Source organism: Callithrix jacchus, chromosome 5 (assembly GCF_049354715.1).
Source record: "Callithrix jacchus isolate 240 chromosome 5, calJac240_pri, whole genome shotgun sequence".
Lineage (NCBI taxonomy): Eukaryota > Metazoa > Chordata > Mammalia > Primates > Cebidae > Callithrix > Callithrix jacchus.
The window spans coordinates 33,926,773-33,943,350 of NC_133506.1; the positions used below are offsets into that span (position 1 = coordinate 33,926,773).

Sequence of the window (16,578 nt, forward strand, 5' to 3'; positions counted from 1 at the left end):
AACAGAGCAAGACTCTGTCTCAACGAAAACAAAAACAAAAAACCCTGGCTCTACCCTGTTATAACTTTGAACCCACAGAAGCAAACCTTTCTGTGCTCTAGCATCTTCATCTGTGAAACAGGGATAATGTTACTGAATGTTCATAGGGTTGTTTTAGTGATATGAGTAGCATGTAGTAAATGCTTAATAAGTGGCAGCTCTTAATATGTTTCCTGAAGAACACTGTGACTTCCCAGTGTTCCACTACTGAACGTTTCAGCACCACTATTGCGGAGAATGAAACAGTCTCAAAGAATTTTTAAGTGCAATTTGAGGACAGTGCTGAGACATTGCAGGGATATGTATCCAGCAGATAGTAGGTACTCTGAAACTGTTGACTGAAAATCTGGGTCTTAGTAAATTCTCCTGTCTCCCCTTCCTACTTAGGCCATTCCATTCTCCCATGTTTTTCTATCTTGAAACCATTGAATTCGAGGGTTCCTTCATGCTGTGAATGTCCCGTATCTGATCATGTTATTTCCCTGCCCAATTGCTGTTTTCTCCAGCTCTGCCCCAGGGCTTCTGAGGGCTCTTGTAGCTTCAGAGAGCTTCAGGATCTGCCTTCCTATCTAATCTCACCCTGAGGTTCTGGGACATTCCCAAAACATTTAGATACAGTTTTTCTGTCTTCAGAGGCAAAACGTTTGCAGCTTTTTTTATCAAGCCAAAAGTCTATACATCTGTTTTACTTATTTCTATTAATTTCCAGTAGTATAATTTGACATGCATTTCTGTTTTGTCTTTTCAGGTGTCATTTGGATTGTACTTTAGTGGCACAATGTACTCTGAGTGGAGGTCACTGCATTTGGTGATTCAGAATGATAAAGGCCATACCAGTGTGCTGCACAGCTATCCAGAGAGCGTTGGGCGAGAGGTGGCAAATGCTGTAGTCCGTCCTCTTGGGCAAGTGTTAGGTACCCCTTCAGTGGCTGGTAGTGAGAGTTTGTTAAAAACTGACAAAGAAGTAAGTGTTTCTAAATTTCATTCTATTATAAGAAAATGCACATTTGTTCTTGAAGAATTTGTTTAATGTTGATTTTTTTTTCTTTTTTCTTTGAAAAGAGCTGTAATAGAATAACATCAGCTTTCTAATGGATTTCTGCCCAATATAGTGTGACTTGCAATTTTGATCTTGTTTGAGTTGAGGACTGGGACTCGGAGTTTCTGGAGGTTATGAGAAATGAGTTGTACTGTGTTGCTGCTAGGACTTTTTACTAGTTATGGTTAATTCTCCACTTGAGCTAAAGGCCAAGACAGAGACTTCAATGTCAAGCCCTTTCTGCAAAGCTCTAGCCTCAGTTTTCTGATTTCCATTTAGAGTGTGTTTAGAAGCCTTCATCCCTACCTTGAGATGGCTGAAGACTCATCTTATGTCGAGTTGGAAACGTGTATGCTGTGTTTAAGCTTTTCCCTGTCCCTGTCCCTACCTACCCCTTCCTGGCTTCCAGGTTTGAGAGTGATGCAGAGAAGCCAAACCTTTCTGGCCTAAGCCTAGGTGATTGGATTGGGGTTGTGTTTGCTGTTTCTTTTCTTTTTTTTTTTTTTTTGACAGAGTCTTGCTTTGTCACTCAGGCTGGCATGCAGTGGCATGACCACAGCTCACTGTAGCCTCAGTCTTTGTGGGGTCAAATGATTCTTCCATGCCAGTGAGTCCCAAGTAACTGGAACTACATACAGACATGTGTCACCACACCCAGCTAATTAAAACAAAATTTTTTATAGAGATGGTGTTCTCACTATGTTGCCCAGGCTGGGTGTTTGCTGTTTCTAAAGGTAGGGGCTCTTGGAATGGCTTGCCCTGAAGCTGGCCCTTTGTTCTTTCCTGGGTTCAGCAGCCTGGGCTTAAGTTAAATTGCCATTGGGAAGGTGTGATGAGGCCCTGAGAACGGAGTGATAGAGGAGCTTGCTAATAGAAATTCTAGCTAAGACGCAGGATTAAAACTTTGTCCCTTGTGTTGAAGAAGCTCATGCAACCTTCAGAGTTCATGTTTAGCAAAACCTGTACCCTATTTCTCAGACCCTTTTTTCTGTTTGCTTTTTGGTTTCTTATGAAGGAGAGATTAGACTTAGATATAAGACTAAAACTTGTAGTTCTAGGGGCAGTTATCCCTCAGCCATAGGTCACTGAATAGTAAAGGTCCTCAGCATTTTCTCTCTTCAGAGGACCCTAGATTTATCCCTGAGGATTAGCACAGGCCCTAGTGGTTCTCTTCCTGGTGCGTTTGGAATCCGTTATTGCTTTCTCCTGGGATGAGATGGTACATGAGTAGATAGAGGTGCTCTGGTACAGCCCTTGTTTTACTCCTTTCTCACCGTTGAAAAGATCAGAATTACTGTGTCCTCTAGAATTATAAAATTAAACGATTGTGTGAAGATATCACCAAAGATATCTTCTCCTTGGTTTTTCATCCGATAATTAGGGACCTGCAGTGTCTTTTAGAATCTCTTCTCTTATGTGGCTAAATCTCGCTACACCCTGCTCCAAATTTGTCACAACTTCACTGTGCTGCTGTAGGCTTCTTTATTATTTATGCAGTGAAACCATGTATTTCCTACCCTTAGCCTTTGTGGTTGCTTTTGAGCTTAAAAATTTAATACGTATATTTATCTTGTTAGATTTGATTTTGGTTTTAAGCTGTTGAAGTCTTTTTGAATCCTAAATTTCTGTCCAACAAGTTGGTCATCCTTTTTAGCTTTGTGATGTTTACAGATGATCAACATATACTGTTTTTCTTTTTTTCCTCTTAAGTTAAAATCTTAGCAGAGCCTTTGGCATGCCACTGAGCACCTTTTTCCAAAATATCTTGGCACATTAATCTGCTGTTACTCTGTCATGTGATATCTTGACCTGTTGTAAATCTAGCCATTCTACCATTCTCTGGGCCATGTGTTTCCATCTTGTCCACAAGGAGATACTGGGTCAGTTCACATTTCTTGCTAATACCCAGATACCCATTTGCCAGAGAACTCTGTTAATGGCTTGGTGAGAATAGCTTCAAATTTCTAGTTGGAAGACCAGGGTTCAAGTTTTCAGCTCCACTTTTTATAAACCAGTGACTGTGCCAAATTGCTTAATCTTGCTAAGCTTCTGTTTTCTTATGTATAAAGTAAGGATAGTTTACTCTGTCTGCACAGGATTATTGTGATGGCTAGGTGATATTTATGAAAGTGCTTTGGAAACTGCAAGGAGTACATCGTTGTCAGCCCTGTTAATAAAAGAATGAAGCTCATTTGGCATGACTTGATCTTTTTGAGCAAGTTGGGTATTGAATCATGCTTCTCTTTTTTTTATTGTTGTTGTTTTTGAGACAGAGTTTTTGTTCTTGTTGCCCAGGCTGGAGTGCAGTGGGATGATCTCGGCTCACTGCAATCTCTGCCTTTCAGGTTCAAGTGATTTCTCCTGCCTCAGCCTCCCAAGTAGCTGGGATTACAGACGTGCACCACAACACCTGGCTAATTTTGTATTTTTAGTAGAGACGGGGTTTCTCCATGTTGGCCAAGCTAGTCTCAAACTCCCGACCTCATCCACCCGTCTCGGCCTTCCAAAGTATTGGGATTACAAGCATGAGCCCGGCCTCATGCTTCTCTTTTATAAGTGTTCACTGATTGCTTAGTAATTTGTCTCAAAGTTTTGTTTGGAATTCACTTAAACTTTCCAGTTTACAATGTCTGGAATGCAGTTTCCTCCGTTTTTGCAGGTTTCTCATAGATGGAGACATATAGCTCGGATGATGATAGAATGGCTGGGTTTATAACTGGTCAAGATACTGCATGACAGAATAATAGTAGACTAATGTGCCGAAATCATTTCGGAAAAAGGTGCCCAGTGGCACCTTCTAGTTGGGAGACCAGGATTCAAGTTTTCAGCTCCACCTTTTATACACCAGTGACTTGGGCCAGATTACTTAATCTCTATAATTCTTTACAACTGCAGGCAGTGGTTCAGCAGTCTCTTAGACAAGTTCTCTCAGTCCCTAGGATTTGATTCAGGTAGGTCAGGAGGCTGAGGCTCATTCAGTGTAGCTAAGTGCCTTGTTAAGATCTTACCCAGCTTCAATTCTTTCTCAGCTGTGTTTGTTCTTCATTTTAAGTAAATTTTTTTTTTTGGCATAGAAAACAGTTGTAAAATGAGAGTCAAACAGTTCATCTTTCTTCCTGTTATTTGTTCATTTGCATAATCTGGAGATGGAATGTGACTGACTTTATATGATTTTCTAAATGCTACATATACACATTAGGTGGAGAAAAAAACTCTAAAATGTTCTGTTTTTGCATCTCTAATCTCTATGGAAAATTAAAATGACCTGTATTTACTTTTTAGTTCACAGAGCAAATAATAATATCTAAAGGGTAAAAACCAGCATAGGCTTTAATATTTAAAAAGAAGTAATTTATTTTCTTAAATCTTTTGCTTGGGAAATTGTATGTTTGATATGTGCAAAATGCATTCTCTAGAGTAAATCTGATATTTGCATTGAGACAAATATACTGTCAATTTAGGGGCTTTTGGCAGTAAAAAAGGTTAACATTTTAAATCAGTCTACTGAGATAGGCATGTATAATAATTCTATGTGGACATTTTCTTTTGTCTAGGTAAAATGGACCATGGAAGTAATTTGCTATGGACTGACCCTTCCGTTGGATGGAGAGACTGTAAAATACTGCGTTGATGTATATACAGACTGGATTATGGCTTTAGTGTTGCCGAAAGATTCTATTCCATTGCCAGTTATTAAAGAGCCTAATCAGTATGTTCAAAGTATACTAAAACACCTGCAAAATCTTTTTGTACCAAGGTAAGCTATACCTGTCTCTCTTGCCCGTTAACAGGGTCATAGTAAAATATTCATAAATGTTACTGTAGTATAAGGAGCTGATTTCATTGTTCATCATCTGAACAGTGACTCCATGTGTTCAATTAAAGATTGTATTAATGGGAATGTTAGGAGAGATGGGCTTATGTAATGTTTACTAGGAGTTTTTAACAGGTATGTGTTCTTTAAAGGTTTTTGGCTTTGCTTCTAAAATCTTGTAACTGTTAGATATTAAAATACTGTAACATCTTTCCCTTCTACTCAAAAAAATACATACTTTTGCCTATCACAATTCTCTTCTCTCTTTAGGCTAGAGACAACTGAGGGAAATGCATCTACCTTAACAGGCATCTTTCCTATGAGAGAATGAAGACACTTGAAATTATTATGGGCAAATTTGTTTTAAGCCAAAAGATTCATCTTGCTAGTTTGTTACTGACTTTTTTTTTTTCCCGTCTTCTGAGAAAAAGGCCTTAAGTATCATAATGTAGGATACCTTTAAGGAGCAGTAGGGCATGTCTCCTCTTGATAAAGTTCTGGTTAGGGTTTTTGGTCTGGCATATTGTGAGGGACTTTGAAAACCCAGCTATATAAGTTTTAACTTTATACATATAGAAGGAAGATTACTTTGGAAAATCTGAATTAAAAAATAAGTCTCCATTAAGAACTTTGGTGTGTAAGCTCAGGAGTAAACAGCGTGAAACGCCTGCTGTAGTGTGGCTCCTGAACAGACTACTGTTCTTAATTCCGCGTGAGTGCTGCTCTTTAGTCAGACCCACACATCAAACATTCCCCTAAGACCTCTTAAAGATCTTTCCCATCATGATGTCTTTTTGTCGTCTTCCTACTTCTCTCCATCACTACATCTCATTCTTGTTGGTTCTTTAAATCTGCCTTGTGAGGAGAAGTCCTGCCTGACCACTCAGTCCAACAGTGACTTCACCTGCTCTGAACCTGTATGATACTCTCTGCATCACTCTTGTACCTCTCACTGTTTTGCTGATTATCTTTTAAAATGTGTGTCTCCTTTCCCCATCTAACCAACTTGAAGGCAGGAACTCTGTTGTCTATATTTTAGGCTTCCACAGTACCTGTGTCCGTATTGGTATTTTAGTACTTAGTACTTATGTTAGGTGTGAATTAAATGCATGTTGCTAGTATTTATTAATTTCAAATGGAATTAAAAACAGGAAATGAACCAGGCACAGTGGCTCACACCTGTAATCCCAGAAAGTTGGGAAGCCAAGGCCTGCGGATCACCTGAGGTCAGGAGTTTGAGACCAGCCTGGCCAACATGGTGAAACCCTGTTTCTACTAAAAATACAAAAATTAGCTGGACGTGGTGGCACGTGCCTGTAATCCCAGCTACATGGGAGGCGGAGGCAGGGAGAAATGCTTGAATCTAGGAGGCAGAGGTTGCAGTGAGTCGAGATTGTGCCACTGTGTGACAGAGTGCGACTCCATCTCAAAAACAAAAACAAAAACTCAAATGAAACATAGGAAGTGTTTGGTAATACTTAGGATATTGTTTATAAGCAGATTCTTCTAAAATGGTATAATACTTGTAATGCTTTTTTGTTATTTAGCAGACTACTGGGCTTTTCTTTGTGCCTGGGACAGTCTCATGAGTAGTATCATCACTGTGTCTCTTCTTTGTAACACTACTACCTCTCAGTGCTCAGTTAATTTATATAGATGAAAAAAATTAATGGCATTTGAGTTAATTAGGTTTGCACCTTTACTTTACTTTTTTGAGAAACATGACTACCTTATAAATTGTTTTGCTATTTAGTAATTACCTTGTCTTCTCAAAAGTGTGTCTGCATAAGTGATAGTAAGTTCTGAGAGGGTACTCAACTGAGAATAAGATTTCTCTTCCTGGCCAATGTTTTAGGAAAATTAGCTGAATATTTTCAATGCTAAGTATTGGTGTTATGATCTCATCTCCCATTATTTGAAGTTTTAGCTATTTATTTGATTCTTATAGTTCACAAAACTATCATCTAAGTTTACTTAATTACTTGTTTTTATAAAAATTGACAGTCAAAATAGAGGGAACTGCCTTTACCATTTTGCTAGAGATTATGTCAGAATGAATGTAACCTTTCTCTTTTGCCCATCAGTTTGATTTTTATCTGTAATTGAGTGAAGAGTAAATCATCTTTTAAAGTTGATAAAAGTTTTGATTGCTCACATATACTATACTGTACTTTATTTATTATTATTATTTTTTTAATATGGGGTTTCACCATGTTGGTCTGGCTGGTCTTGAACTCCTGACCTCAGTTGATCTGCCCGCCTTGGCCTCCAAAGTACTTGGATTACAGGCGTGAGCCACCATGCCCAGCCTATACTGTACTTTAAAAAAACATAATATTGTTCTAAAGCAGGGTTAACAAAGAGCCAGATAGCATTTTAGGCTTTGCAGGTCATATAGTGTTGTAATTATTCAATTCTGCTGGTATGGCATGAAAGCAGCCATAGACAATATGTAAATGAATGATCATTACTGTGTTCCAATACAACTTTATTTACAATATAGATGGTAGGCCAGATTTGTAAACTCTATGTACAATAAAAGATAGCAGGCCAGATTTGACCCATTCGCCATCATTCACCATCACTCTTCTAAAGCAGTTTTTCTCAAGATCACAAGTTACTTTTTAAAAAGTAACTTGATATTTTTGACAAGGAAATCTCTGGTGTTTAGCTCTTCTGTTTGTTTTTATGTAAAGGTTACCTTGTTTCTTTTAGCTTTAGAACTTTGGACCCTGTGCCTCAATTTAGGCCTTCTGAGTGAGGAGGCGCCTCAGTACCTGAGGAGCAGGTATTTCCTTTCCTACTATTGGGCAAATGCCTGGAAATGGTAGGTAGGCCTAAGTTACAATGTAGGAGGCATGCACTCTTGGAAGAGTGTCAGTCTCAGGGCCATTAGTGGTATTTTTATTTCTTATTCTGGGCTTCCTCTTCTATTACTTAGTTAGATTTGGGGCTATTATATCGTTTTTTATTCTTCTTCAAGTAAGCCAGAACAATAGACACAAGCTTGAACCTTAAAGCTTTACATGGACTAGATCCACCTTTAGCTGAATGTGGACTCTTCCTAGGCAATTTTCTCATCATTTTGCCTTAGGTCTGACTACTTTAGGGAAAACTTAGTGGTGTCATTTGCTTGCAACTCTAGGGTAAGTGTCCAGTTCTCTGCATCATAGCCCAGAATCTGAGAATCTCTAGTCTAAGGTTGGGTTGAGAGTTCTAAGGGAACCCACTTTGTTTTCTGAAATTTCTTGAGGAAACTCCCCAATCTGATTCAGATATGTTTCTATCAGTTCTTTGTGACAAATGACAGCATGTAGAAACTTGACCTCAAGACTGACTTCAGTGATATTAGATACTTCTGTTGGGTGTTCCATAAGAGATCTAGAGGTCAGCTTATCATTTGCTAATATAGTGGGTTTCCTCCTATTTTCAAGATTCTCAGTGGTCTACTTTGGAAAGAGGGGGAAGGGGTGGTAGGGCCTGGACTTCTATCTTCCTCTTCAATCCTAGCCAGACTACTTTGATCTTTTTTTTTTTTTTTTTCCTTTTTAAGACGGAGTCTCTCTCTGTCGCCTAGGCTAGAGTGCAATGGCATGGTCTCGGCTCACTGTAGCCTCCACCTCCTGGGTTCAAACAATTCTCCTTCCTCAGCTTCCTGAGTAGCTGGGATTACAGGTGCCTACCACCACGCCTGGCTTATTTTTATATTTTTAGTAGAGACAGGGTTTCACCATGTTGGCCAGGCTGGTCTTGAGCTCCTGATCTCATGATCTGCCCGCCTCGGCCTCTCAAAGTGCTAGGATTACAGGCGTGAGCCACCACATCTGGCCTGATGTGTTTTATAGATAATTCTTCTTTATAAGATTTCCCCTGGAAAAAATGGTCTTGCAGTGAGTTTTAAAACTGTTATTTCAGGGTATCCTGGGAACTTTGGAGTTTCCATCTTTGGCTAAGTGTCTTTTTCTAAAATTAGAGCAGCAGTAGCAGGTTTTTATTTCTGAAGCAATGCCTACATACCTCATCAATTTTGGGGACCTATTAGGCTATTCTATCCATCCATCCCATAGGCCCTTCTCTAGCAGACTTTAGCGTCAGAGGGACTGTGAGGACTGTAAAATCACATGCAGAATTCTTGCAAATATGTATTTTAAAAATTTAAAAAGAATGCAAAGACTGTTCTGCTTCAATGTGAGCAGCAAGGGTGGCTGTGGGTATTTACTCTTTCATTCAACAAAAACCTATTGAGTGCCTGCTAATCCGCGTTAGGCACATGCTAGACATAGAAAATCCAGAAGTGAAGTTTATGTTCAAATTCCCGCCTTCCTCCCAGAAGCTTTCCAAGTTCTCGTAGGAGTGGTAGGTTTAGATCCCAGAGTGCTGACCTGTACAACGAGTAAGTAATAGCTTTAAACTGCAGAGAGTATGTCTAGCTCTCTCTGCTGATACTGTTAGGGAGCTTCATTGGACCACTGCTTTGCCATGTCCATGAGTCACTTGTCCTAAAGCTGTTGCTGTCTCTCCTCCAGGCTTGTCAGTGATATCTGTCTGTCTTCTTCAGACAGGAACAGGGTTCCAGTCAGATTCGACTATGCTTACAGGTCCTGAGAGCCATTCAGAAACTGGCCCGTGAGTCATCTCTCATGGCCCGAGAAACCTGGGAAGTCTTACTGTTGTTTCTTCTGCAGATTAATGACATACTTCTGGCCCCACCAACTGTTCAAGGTTTGTTTATTTTATTTCTGATTTTTTTCTGAGCTCCAAATGCAGTTCATCTTTAAACTTAGTGAGTGGTAGACTCATTGGGGATTTAGATTTTGGCATGACAGTTTACAAACAAAGGTTAACAATTCTTAGAGTGGAAACCCTCAGGCACAATATAACTTTAATGCTAATGAAATTATTTTACCTTTAGTAATGATTTTGCTAATGTAGGAAGGAACTCAGTGAATTATGCATGTTTAATAATAATGGGAACAGTAGCTTATTAAATATGTTAGGATAGGCTGGGCATGGTGGCTCATGCCTATAATCCCAGCACTTTGGGAGGCTGAGGCAGGTGAATTACCTGAGATCAGGAGTTTGAGACCAACCTAGCCAACATGGTGAAACCTCGTCTCTACTAAAAATACAAAAATTAGCTGAGTGTTTTGGCGGGTGCCTGTAATCCCAGCTACTCGGGAGGCTGAGACAGGAGAATGACTTGAACCTGGAAGGTGGAGGTTGCAGTGTGCTGAGATTATGCCATTACAGTCTGGCCTGGGCAACAAGAGTGAAACTCTATCTCTCGAAGCAAAATGTTAGGATAGAGCCTATATAGGAAACAACTGGCCGGCCATGGTGGCTCACACCTGTAATTCCAGCAGTTTGGGAAGCCGAGGCAGGCGGATCACCTGAGGTCAGGAGTTCGAGACCAGCCTGGCCAACATGGCGAAATCCAGTCTCTACCAAAAGTACAAAAACTAACCGAGCATGGTGGTAGGCACCTGCAATCCCAGCTACTCAGGAGGCTGAGGCAGGAGAATCGCTTGAACCTGGGAGGCGGAGGTTGCAGCAAGCCGAGTGCATCACTGCACTCCAGCCTGGGTAACAAGAGCAAGACTGTCTCAAAAAAAAACACAACCAATTAAATTAGAAACTATAGATAATGTATTACAAAGTAGTTATCAAAGTAGAGTCTGAAAACTTGATAGTGACAAGATATTTTACTCAGCAAATGAAACCTCCAAAGTCTTTATTCTATTTGGAAGTGTGCCAGTTTGCTAGCTGTTACAATGCCTCCAATTTTGTAAGACTTTACAGTGTGTTTCAGAAACCCTGCTTTGTATGTCATAGCACAGTGTATATAAACTATAAGTTGATCATCTCGTTCCAAGTTCTCTTGCTTATTTATCGGTGTACTCTCTTTTCTAACACATATGAGTGTGCTTGTGCTCTCACACAGATGCAGTATTCAGGGAAATATTTAAAAGGAAGCATAGAATTTCAGTGTGGGAGGGGACACCATGATAGGAATACTCTGTCTGGTATTGACAGTAGCTGGCCAGTCATTGATTCATCACCTCTCTGCTACTTATTCCCCATGCCAGGGATCTCAACAGCACGAGGCAGACAATTCATCCCCTTCTTGGGCTCTTTGTTGTTGAAACTTTGGTTTTGCTCATTTGAAACACACATTCTTACAACTTTTCCTGTGAGTCCCAACTTTACCTTCTGGAGCTAGGCAGTATGAAGACCATGTGAAGACCACTGCTGTTTTTCCTCCTGGTTCCAGGGCTTAGAACAGGGGAACAGCCCCATTTTCATGGTTAAGGCTCTGTCCTTCCCAGCACCAGTCCTTTTGCTCCGTTATTTCTCTCTGTCTCTCTCTCCCTTGAAGGGTGGCTTTCAAATACTTGGAGCATTGTATGGCAAAGTTTGGAGGTAAAAAGACATAGGCGTGTGTTCTGATTCCTTCACTTACTGGCTGCATGAAGTCAGAGAAGTTACTTAAACTTTCTAAATCTAAGTTTTCTCATCTTAAAAATGGGTATAGTTGGCAGTTAATATTAGGTATTACAGATAACCTATCCTACAGAATTAATTTGAGGGTTATACCAGGTCACTTGTATGAACTATTTGGCATAGAAACTGACTCTCAATGGTCAGTCATCATAGAAAGTCATCCTTTTCCTTCTTCTCTGTGTCCCTCTGTCCCCTTGCTGGAGGATTAAGGCCTTCAGTAAGAATTAAACAGGGCAATTTGAAATCTTTCAAAGTAAAAATTTTTTGATGTATCTATGATTTGGGGCACAGGAACTCCTAAGAATTGCTTCTCATTTTTACTGTTAAATGATTATTTGGAAGTCAAAACTTAACATTGCACTTATTTTAATTTTTTGACCAGTTCTCCCCAATCAATGACTAAAAGATTCTGCTTTAAAACCAAGTTTGCCAAAGATGTGTTTTCTTTTTGTTGGTAAGGTGGCATTGCTGAGAATCTAGCAGAGAAGTTGATCGGTGTTCTCTTTGAGGTGTGGTTACTAGCTTGTACTCGGTGCTTCCCAACACCTCCTTATTGGAAAACAGCCAAGGAGATGGTGGCTAACTGGAGGCATCACCCAGCAGTGGTGGAGCAGTGGAGCAAGGTCATTTGTGCGCTCACTTCCAGGTAGGTTATTGTCATCGCCCTGCCTTCCTTCACCTGTCTGACCTTAGGCAGCTTTCTGGCATTCATGGAATACATTATTAAAAAGGCTGGGTCCATTATTACTGTACTTTAGATACAGACCCAGCCTTTTTAATAATGTATTCTGTGAATGAGACACTTTTTAAATATAGATATAACAGTTTGGATAATGCCTGTTAAAAAACCTTTCAGAATAATCAAATATTTTTGAGAAACAGATAAATTTTATACCCTGATTCCCTGACAAAAAAATTCCATTCTTATTTTGATTATTAAAACATGCATAATCATTATTTTAAAGAAACGAACCATAGAAAGGTATAATAGAAAAGTTAAGTTCTCCTGAAATCTTATCATGTATATTTAGATATAATTTTACAGAAATGGGAACCTACTATACATGCTACTTTATAACCAAAGTAGGTAGTTTTTTTATAATAATAATTTTAATACCATTATATTTAATACCAATATTATTATTATAATAATAATATACCATCACTATTCTAAAAGTATACTCTTAGGTTCATTTTTTTTTCGGACTTATTTTTTCATTTCCATCCTGATGTTAGTATGTAGCCATATCTTGTTTTATTGCACTTTACTGTGTCGAGCTTCACAGATAGCATGTTTCTTTTTGTTTGTTTTTTAAACAAATTGAAGGGTTTTAGTGACCCTGTACCAAGCAAGTCTGTCTGTGCCATTTTTCTAACAGCATGTGTTCACTTTGTGCCTCTGTCACATGTTGATAATTATTGAATATTTCAGACTTTTTTATTATAATTCTGTCTGTTATGGTGACCTGGGATCAGTGATCTTTGATGTTACCATTGTAATTGTTTTGAAGTGCCATGTATTACATCTATATAAGATGGTGAACTTAATCATTCAGTGTTTTTTGTGTTTTGACAGCTCCACTGACCAGCTGTTCCCATCTCTTTTCCCCTCTTGAGGCACAATGATGCTGAAATTAGGCCACTTAGTAACTCTATAGAGACCTTAAAAAAGTGTAGGAGTGAAAGGCACAAAGTGAGCCCACGCTGTTGGAAAAATGACACCGACAGTATTGCATGTCTCTCACTTTAAATCAAAAGCTACAAATGATTAAGTTTAGTTAGGAAGGTGTGTTGAAAGCTGAAATAGGCTGAAAGCTAGGCCTCTTGCACCAGTTGGTTAGCCAAGTTGTGAATGCAAAGGAAAAGTTCTTGAAGAAAATTAAAAGTGCAACACCACTGAACACAGGGATGATAAGAAGGCAAAACAGGCTTATTTATGATATGGAGAAAGTTTGAGTGGTCTAGATAGGAAATCGAAGCAGTCATAACATTTTCTTAAGCCAAAATCTAGTCCAGATCAAGCCCTAACTGTCTAGTTCTATGAAGGTTTCAAGAGGTGAGGAAGCTGCAGAAGAACGGTTAGGAACAGGCCGAGGTTGGTTCATGAGATTTAAGGAAAGAAGTGTGTCTATAATATGAAAGTGCAAGCTGAAGCAGCAAGTGTGATGGAGAAGCTGCAGCAAGTGATCCAGATGATCGAGCTAAGATTGTTGATGAGGGTGGCTTCACTAAACAACAGATTTTCACTGTGCATTAAACAGTCTTGTATTGGGAGAAGACATAATCTGTGACTTCTATAGCTAAAGAGTAGAAGTCAATGCCTGGCAAGCCGAAACCAGTGTTCATTCACCATTTGGAATATCCTAGAGTGCTTAAGAATGATGTTAAAATTGTGCTCTCCTTGGCAGCATGTATACTAAGAATGATGTTAAATTTATTCTGGCTGGATGCAGTCGCTCACGCCTGTAATCTCAGCACTTTTGGGAGGCCAGGGTGGGCAGATCACTTGAGCTCAGGAATTTGGACCAACCTGGACAACTTGGCAAAACCCTGTTTACAAAAAGTATAAAAATTAGCCAGGTATGGTGGCTTGTGGCTGTAGAACCCGCTTCCCAGGTTCAAGGGATTCTTGTGCCTCAGCCTCCTGAGTAGATGGGATTACAGAGGTGTACCACCAAACCCTGTGATTCACTGTGTTGGCCAGGCTGGTCTCAAACTCCTGGCCTCAAACACTTCACCCACCTCAGCCTGCCAAAGTGCTTAGATTACAGGCATGAGCCACTGCCCCCAGCCTGACTTTCAAATCTTATTTACGAATACAGTTGACCCTTGAATAACATGTATTTGAACGGTGTGAGTCCACTTACATGTGATTTTTCTCAATTAAAAATAGAAATTATTTTTGAGATTTGAGACAATTTGAAAAAAATGTGCAGATGAGTCGTGTAGCCTAGAAATATTGAAAAAAATTAAGAAAAAGTTAGGTATATCATATGCATAAAATATATGTAGATGCTAGTTTTGTATATTTACTACCATAAAATATACATAAATGTATTATACTAAATTAAAATTTATTGAAACTTATAGATACAAATGCTTATAGACTATACATGGTTCCATATGCAGTAAACAATAAAGAAATGTAAACAAACATAAAAGCTGCAATATTAAATCATAATTGCATAAAATTAACTGTGAGACATACTATGCTACTGTAATAATTTTGTAGCCACTTGTTGCTATTTCAATGAACCCAAGTGTTGTGAACATTCACTTAAAACTCCATGTGACACTAGTGATCTCTGCTGGAGCAGTTAATCTCTCCAGTAAATAGTGTGTCTCAGTAAAAAGTGATCTCACAGTTTTCATTTATTTTTCATCATGTTTAATACAATACTGTAAACCTGGAATACATAATATCATGGGACACATAGGCAGAGGATTGCTTTAAAAAAATTATGGATCTGTTTTTAAATAAAACATTTATCTTAATTATAAAAATAGTATATGCTTATAATAGAAAATTTGGAAAATGTAGGGACAAATACTTATCATTTAGAGCCAACCCATGTTAACATTTTAATGTGTTTTTTCATGTAGTTCCCTTTTTAAAACTGCCAGTTTGACATAATTCTATATAATATTGTTATCTACTGTTTTCATTTGATGCCTGATTCTTGTCATTTCAGTTACGCATACGTTTTCTCATTCTTAAATAGCTGTCGAGATCATATTTTTAATGATTTTGTAGTTTTCCGTTATATAATTGAATTATTCATTTAATAATTTCCTTGTTATTATTGTTGTTATTTTTGTTTTTTTAAGGCAGTGACTTGCTGTTACCCAGGCTGGAGTGCAGTGGTATGATCAGGGCTCACAGCAGCCCCAAACTCCCCAGGCTCAAACAATTAACTCACCTCAGCCTCCGGAGCAGCTGGGAGCTATAGGTGCATGCCACCATGCCTGGCTAATTTTTGTGTATTTTGAAAAGACAAGTTTTTGCCATATTTCTCAGGAAGGCCTCAAACTTCTGGACTCAAGTGATCCACTGGACTTGGCTTCCCAAAGTGTTGGGATTATAGGCGTGAACCACTGTTCCAGCAATTTGTTTTTTTTTTTGAGATATGATCTTGCTGTCGTCCAGCATGGAGTAAAATGGTGCAGTCATGGCTCATTACAGCCTTGAACTCCTGACTTCAGGCAGCCCTTCCATCTTCCCCTACTGCTGTTTTGACATTTATGTTGTTCCCATTGTTTTATTTTAAAAATACTGGTGATAATGAATGATTTTTTATTTTTTTTCCCAGAGACAGGGTTTTACCATCTTGGCCGGGCTGGTCTCGAACTCCTGACTCCTGACCTCAGGTGATCCGCCTGCCTCAGCCTCCCAAAGTGCTGGGATTACAGGCGTGAGCTACCGCATACGGCTGATATGAATGATTTATACACAGTCTTTTTTTTTTGAGATGGAGTCTCACTCTATCACCCAGGCTGGAGTGCAATGGCATGATCTCGGCTCACTGCAGCCTCTGCCTCCCAGGTTCAAGCGGTTCTCACTGTCCTCCTGCCTCAGCCTCTCAAATAGCTGGGATTACAGGCATCCACCACTATCCTGGCTAATTTTTGTATTTTTAGTAGAGACAGGGTTTCACCATGTTGGCCAGGCTGGTCTCGAATGCCTGACCTTGTGGTCCACCCTCCTCAGCCCCCCAAAGTGCTGGGATTTCAGGCATGAGCCACCTCGCCCAGGCTATACACAGTCTTTGTATATTCTGATTATATTATCTCTAGATAGAGAGTAATTGAGTCAAACGACTTTGAATACTTTGAATACATTTAGAATAATACTATTAAGTAATTGAGTTGTTGAATTTAGTTATTTTTATGGTATGTCATAAATTCTAAACTTCATGTAATTCTGTTATAACTTAGTTATATTGCAGAAATTTGCAGTGAGATGAATCTTTAAAAATTTAAATATTTGATTATATAATTACATAAAGAGCTATATTTTTTAATAAGTAATATGTAACATGTGATTTCTAATATGTTTCTAATATTTAAATACAATTCTAAATTATATGTGTCTTAAATAATTTAAAACATTCTTTTTTTGGTGTACTTGTTTATTTTACCCAAAAACTCATGTGTAATGCTGATAACACATGTGTATAACATAGAA

The 16,578-nt window shown here is 38.9% G+C and overlaps 1 protein-coding gene across 47 annotated transcripts in view; it reads left to right on the top strand.

Annotated features, from left to right (window-relative positions):
- Positions 1-16,578, top strand: part of RALGAPB (Ral GTPase activating protein non-catalytic subunit beta) — a 129,820-nt gene that overhangs the window by 38,602 nt on the left and 74,640 nt on the right. For 25 of the 47 annotated variants that reach the window (XM_078371644.1, XM_035298592.3, XM_054255340.2 and 22 more), the window contains 4 exons: positions 788-1,003; positions 4,633-4,835; positions 9,451-9,614; positions 11,853-12,039. In XM_078371644.1, coding sequence (XP_078227770.1) covers positions 818-1,003; positions 4,633-4,835; positions 9,451-9,614; positions 11,853-12,039 — 740 coding nt within the window. In that variant the 5' untranslated portion in view covers positions 788-817. Of the gene's footprint in view, positions 1-787; positions 1,004-4,632; positions 4,836-9,418; positions 9,615-11,852; positions 12,040-16,578 lie in introns of all 47 variants that reach the window. The other 22 variants (XM_078371674.1, XM_078371677.1, XM_078371673.1 and 19 more) reach the window with 4 other exon arrangements.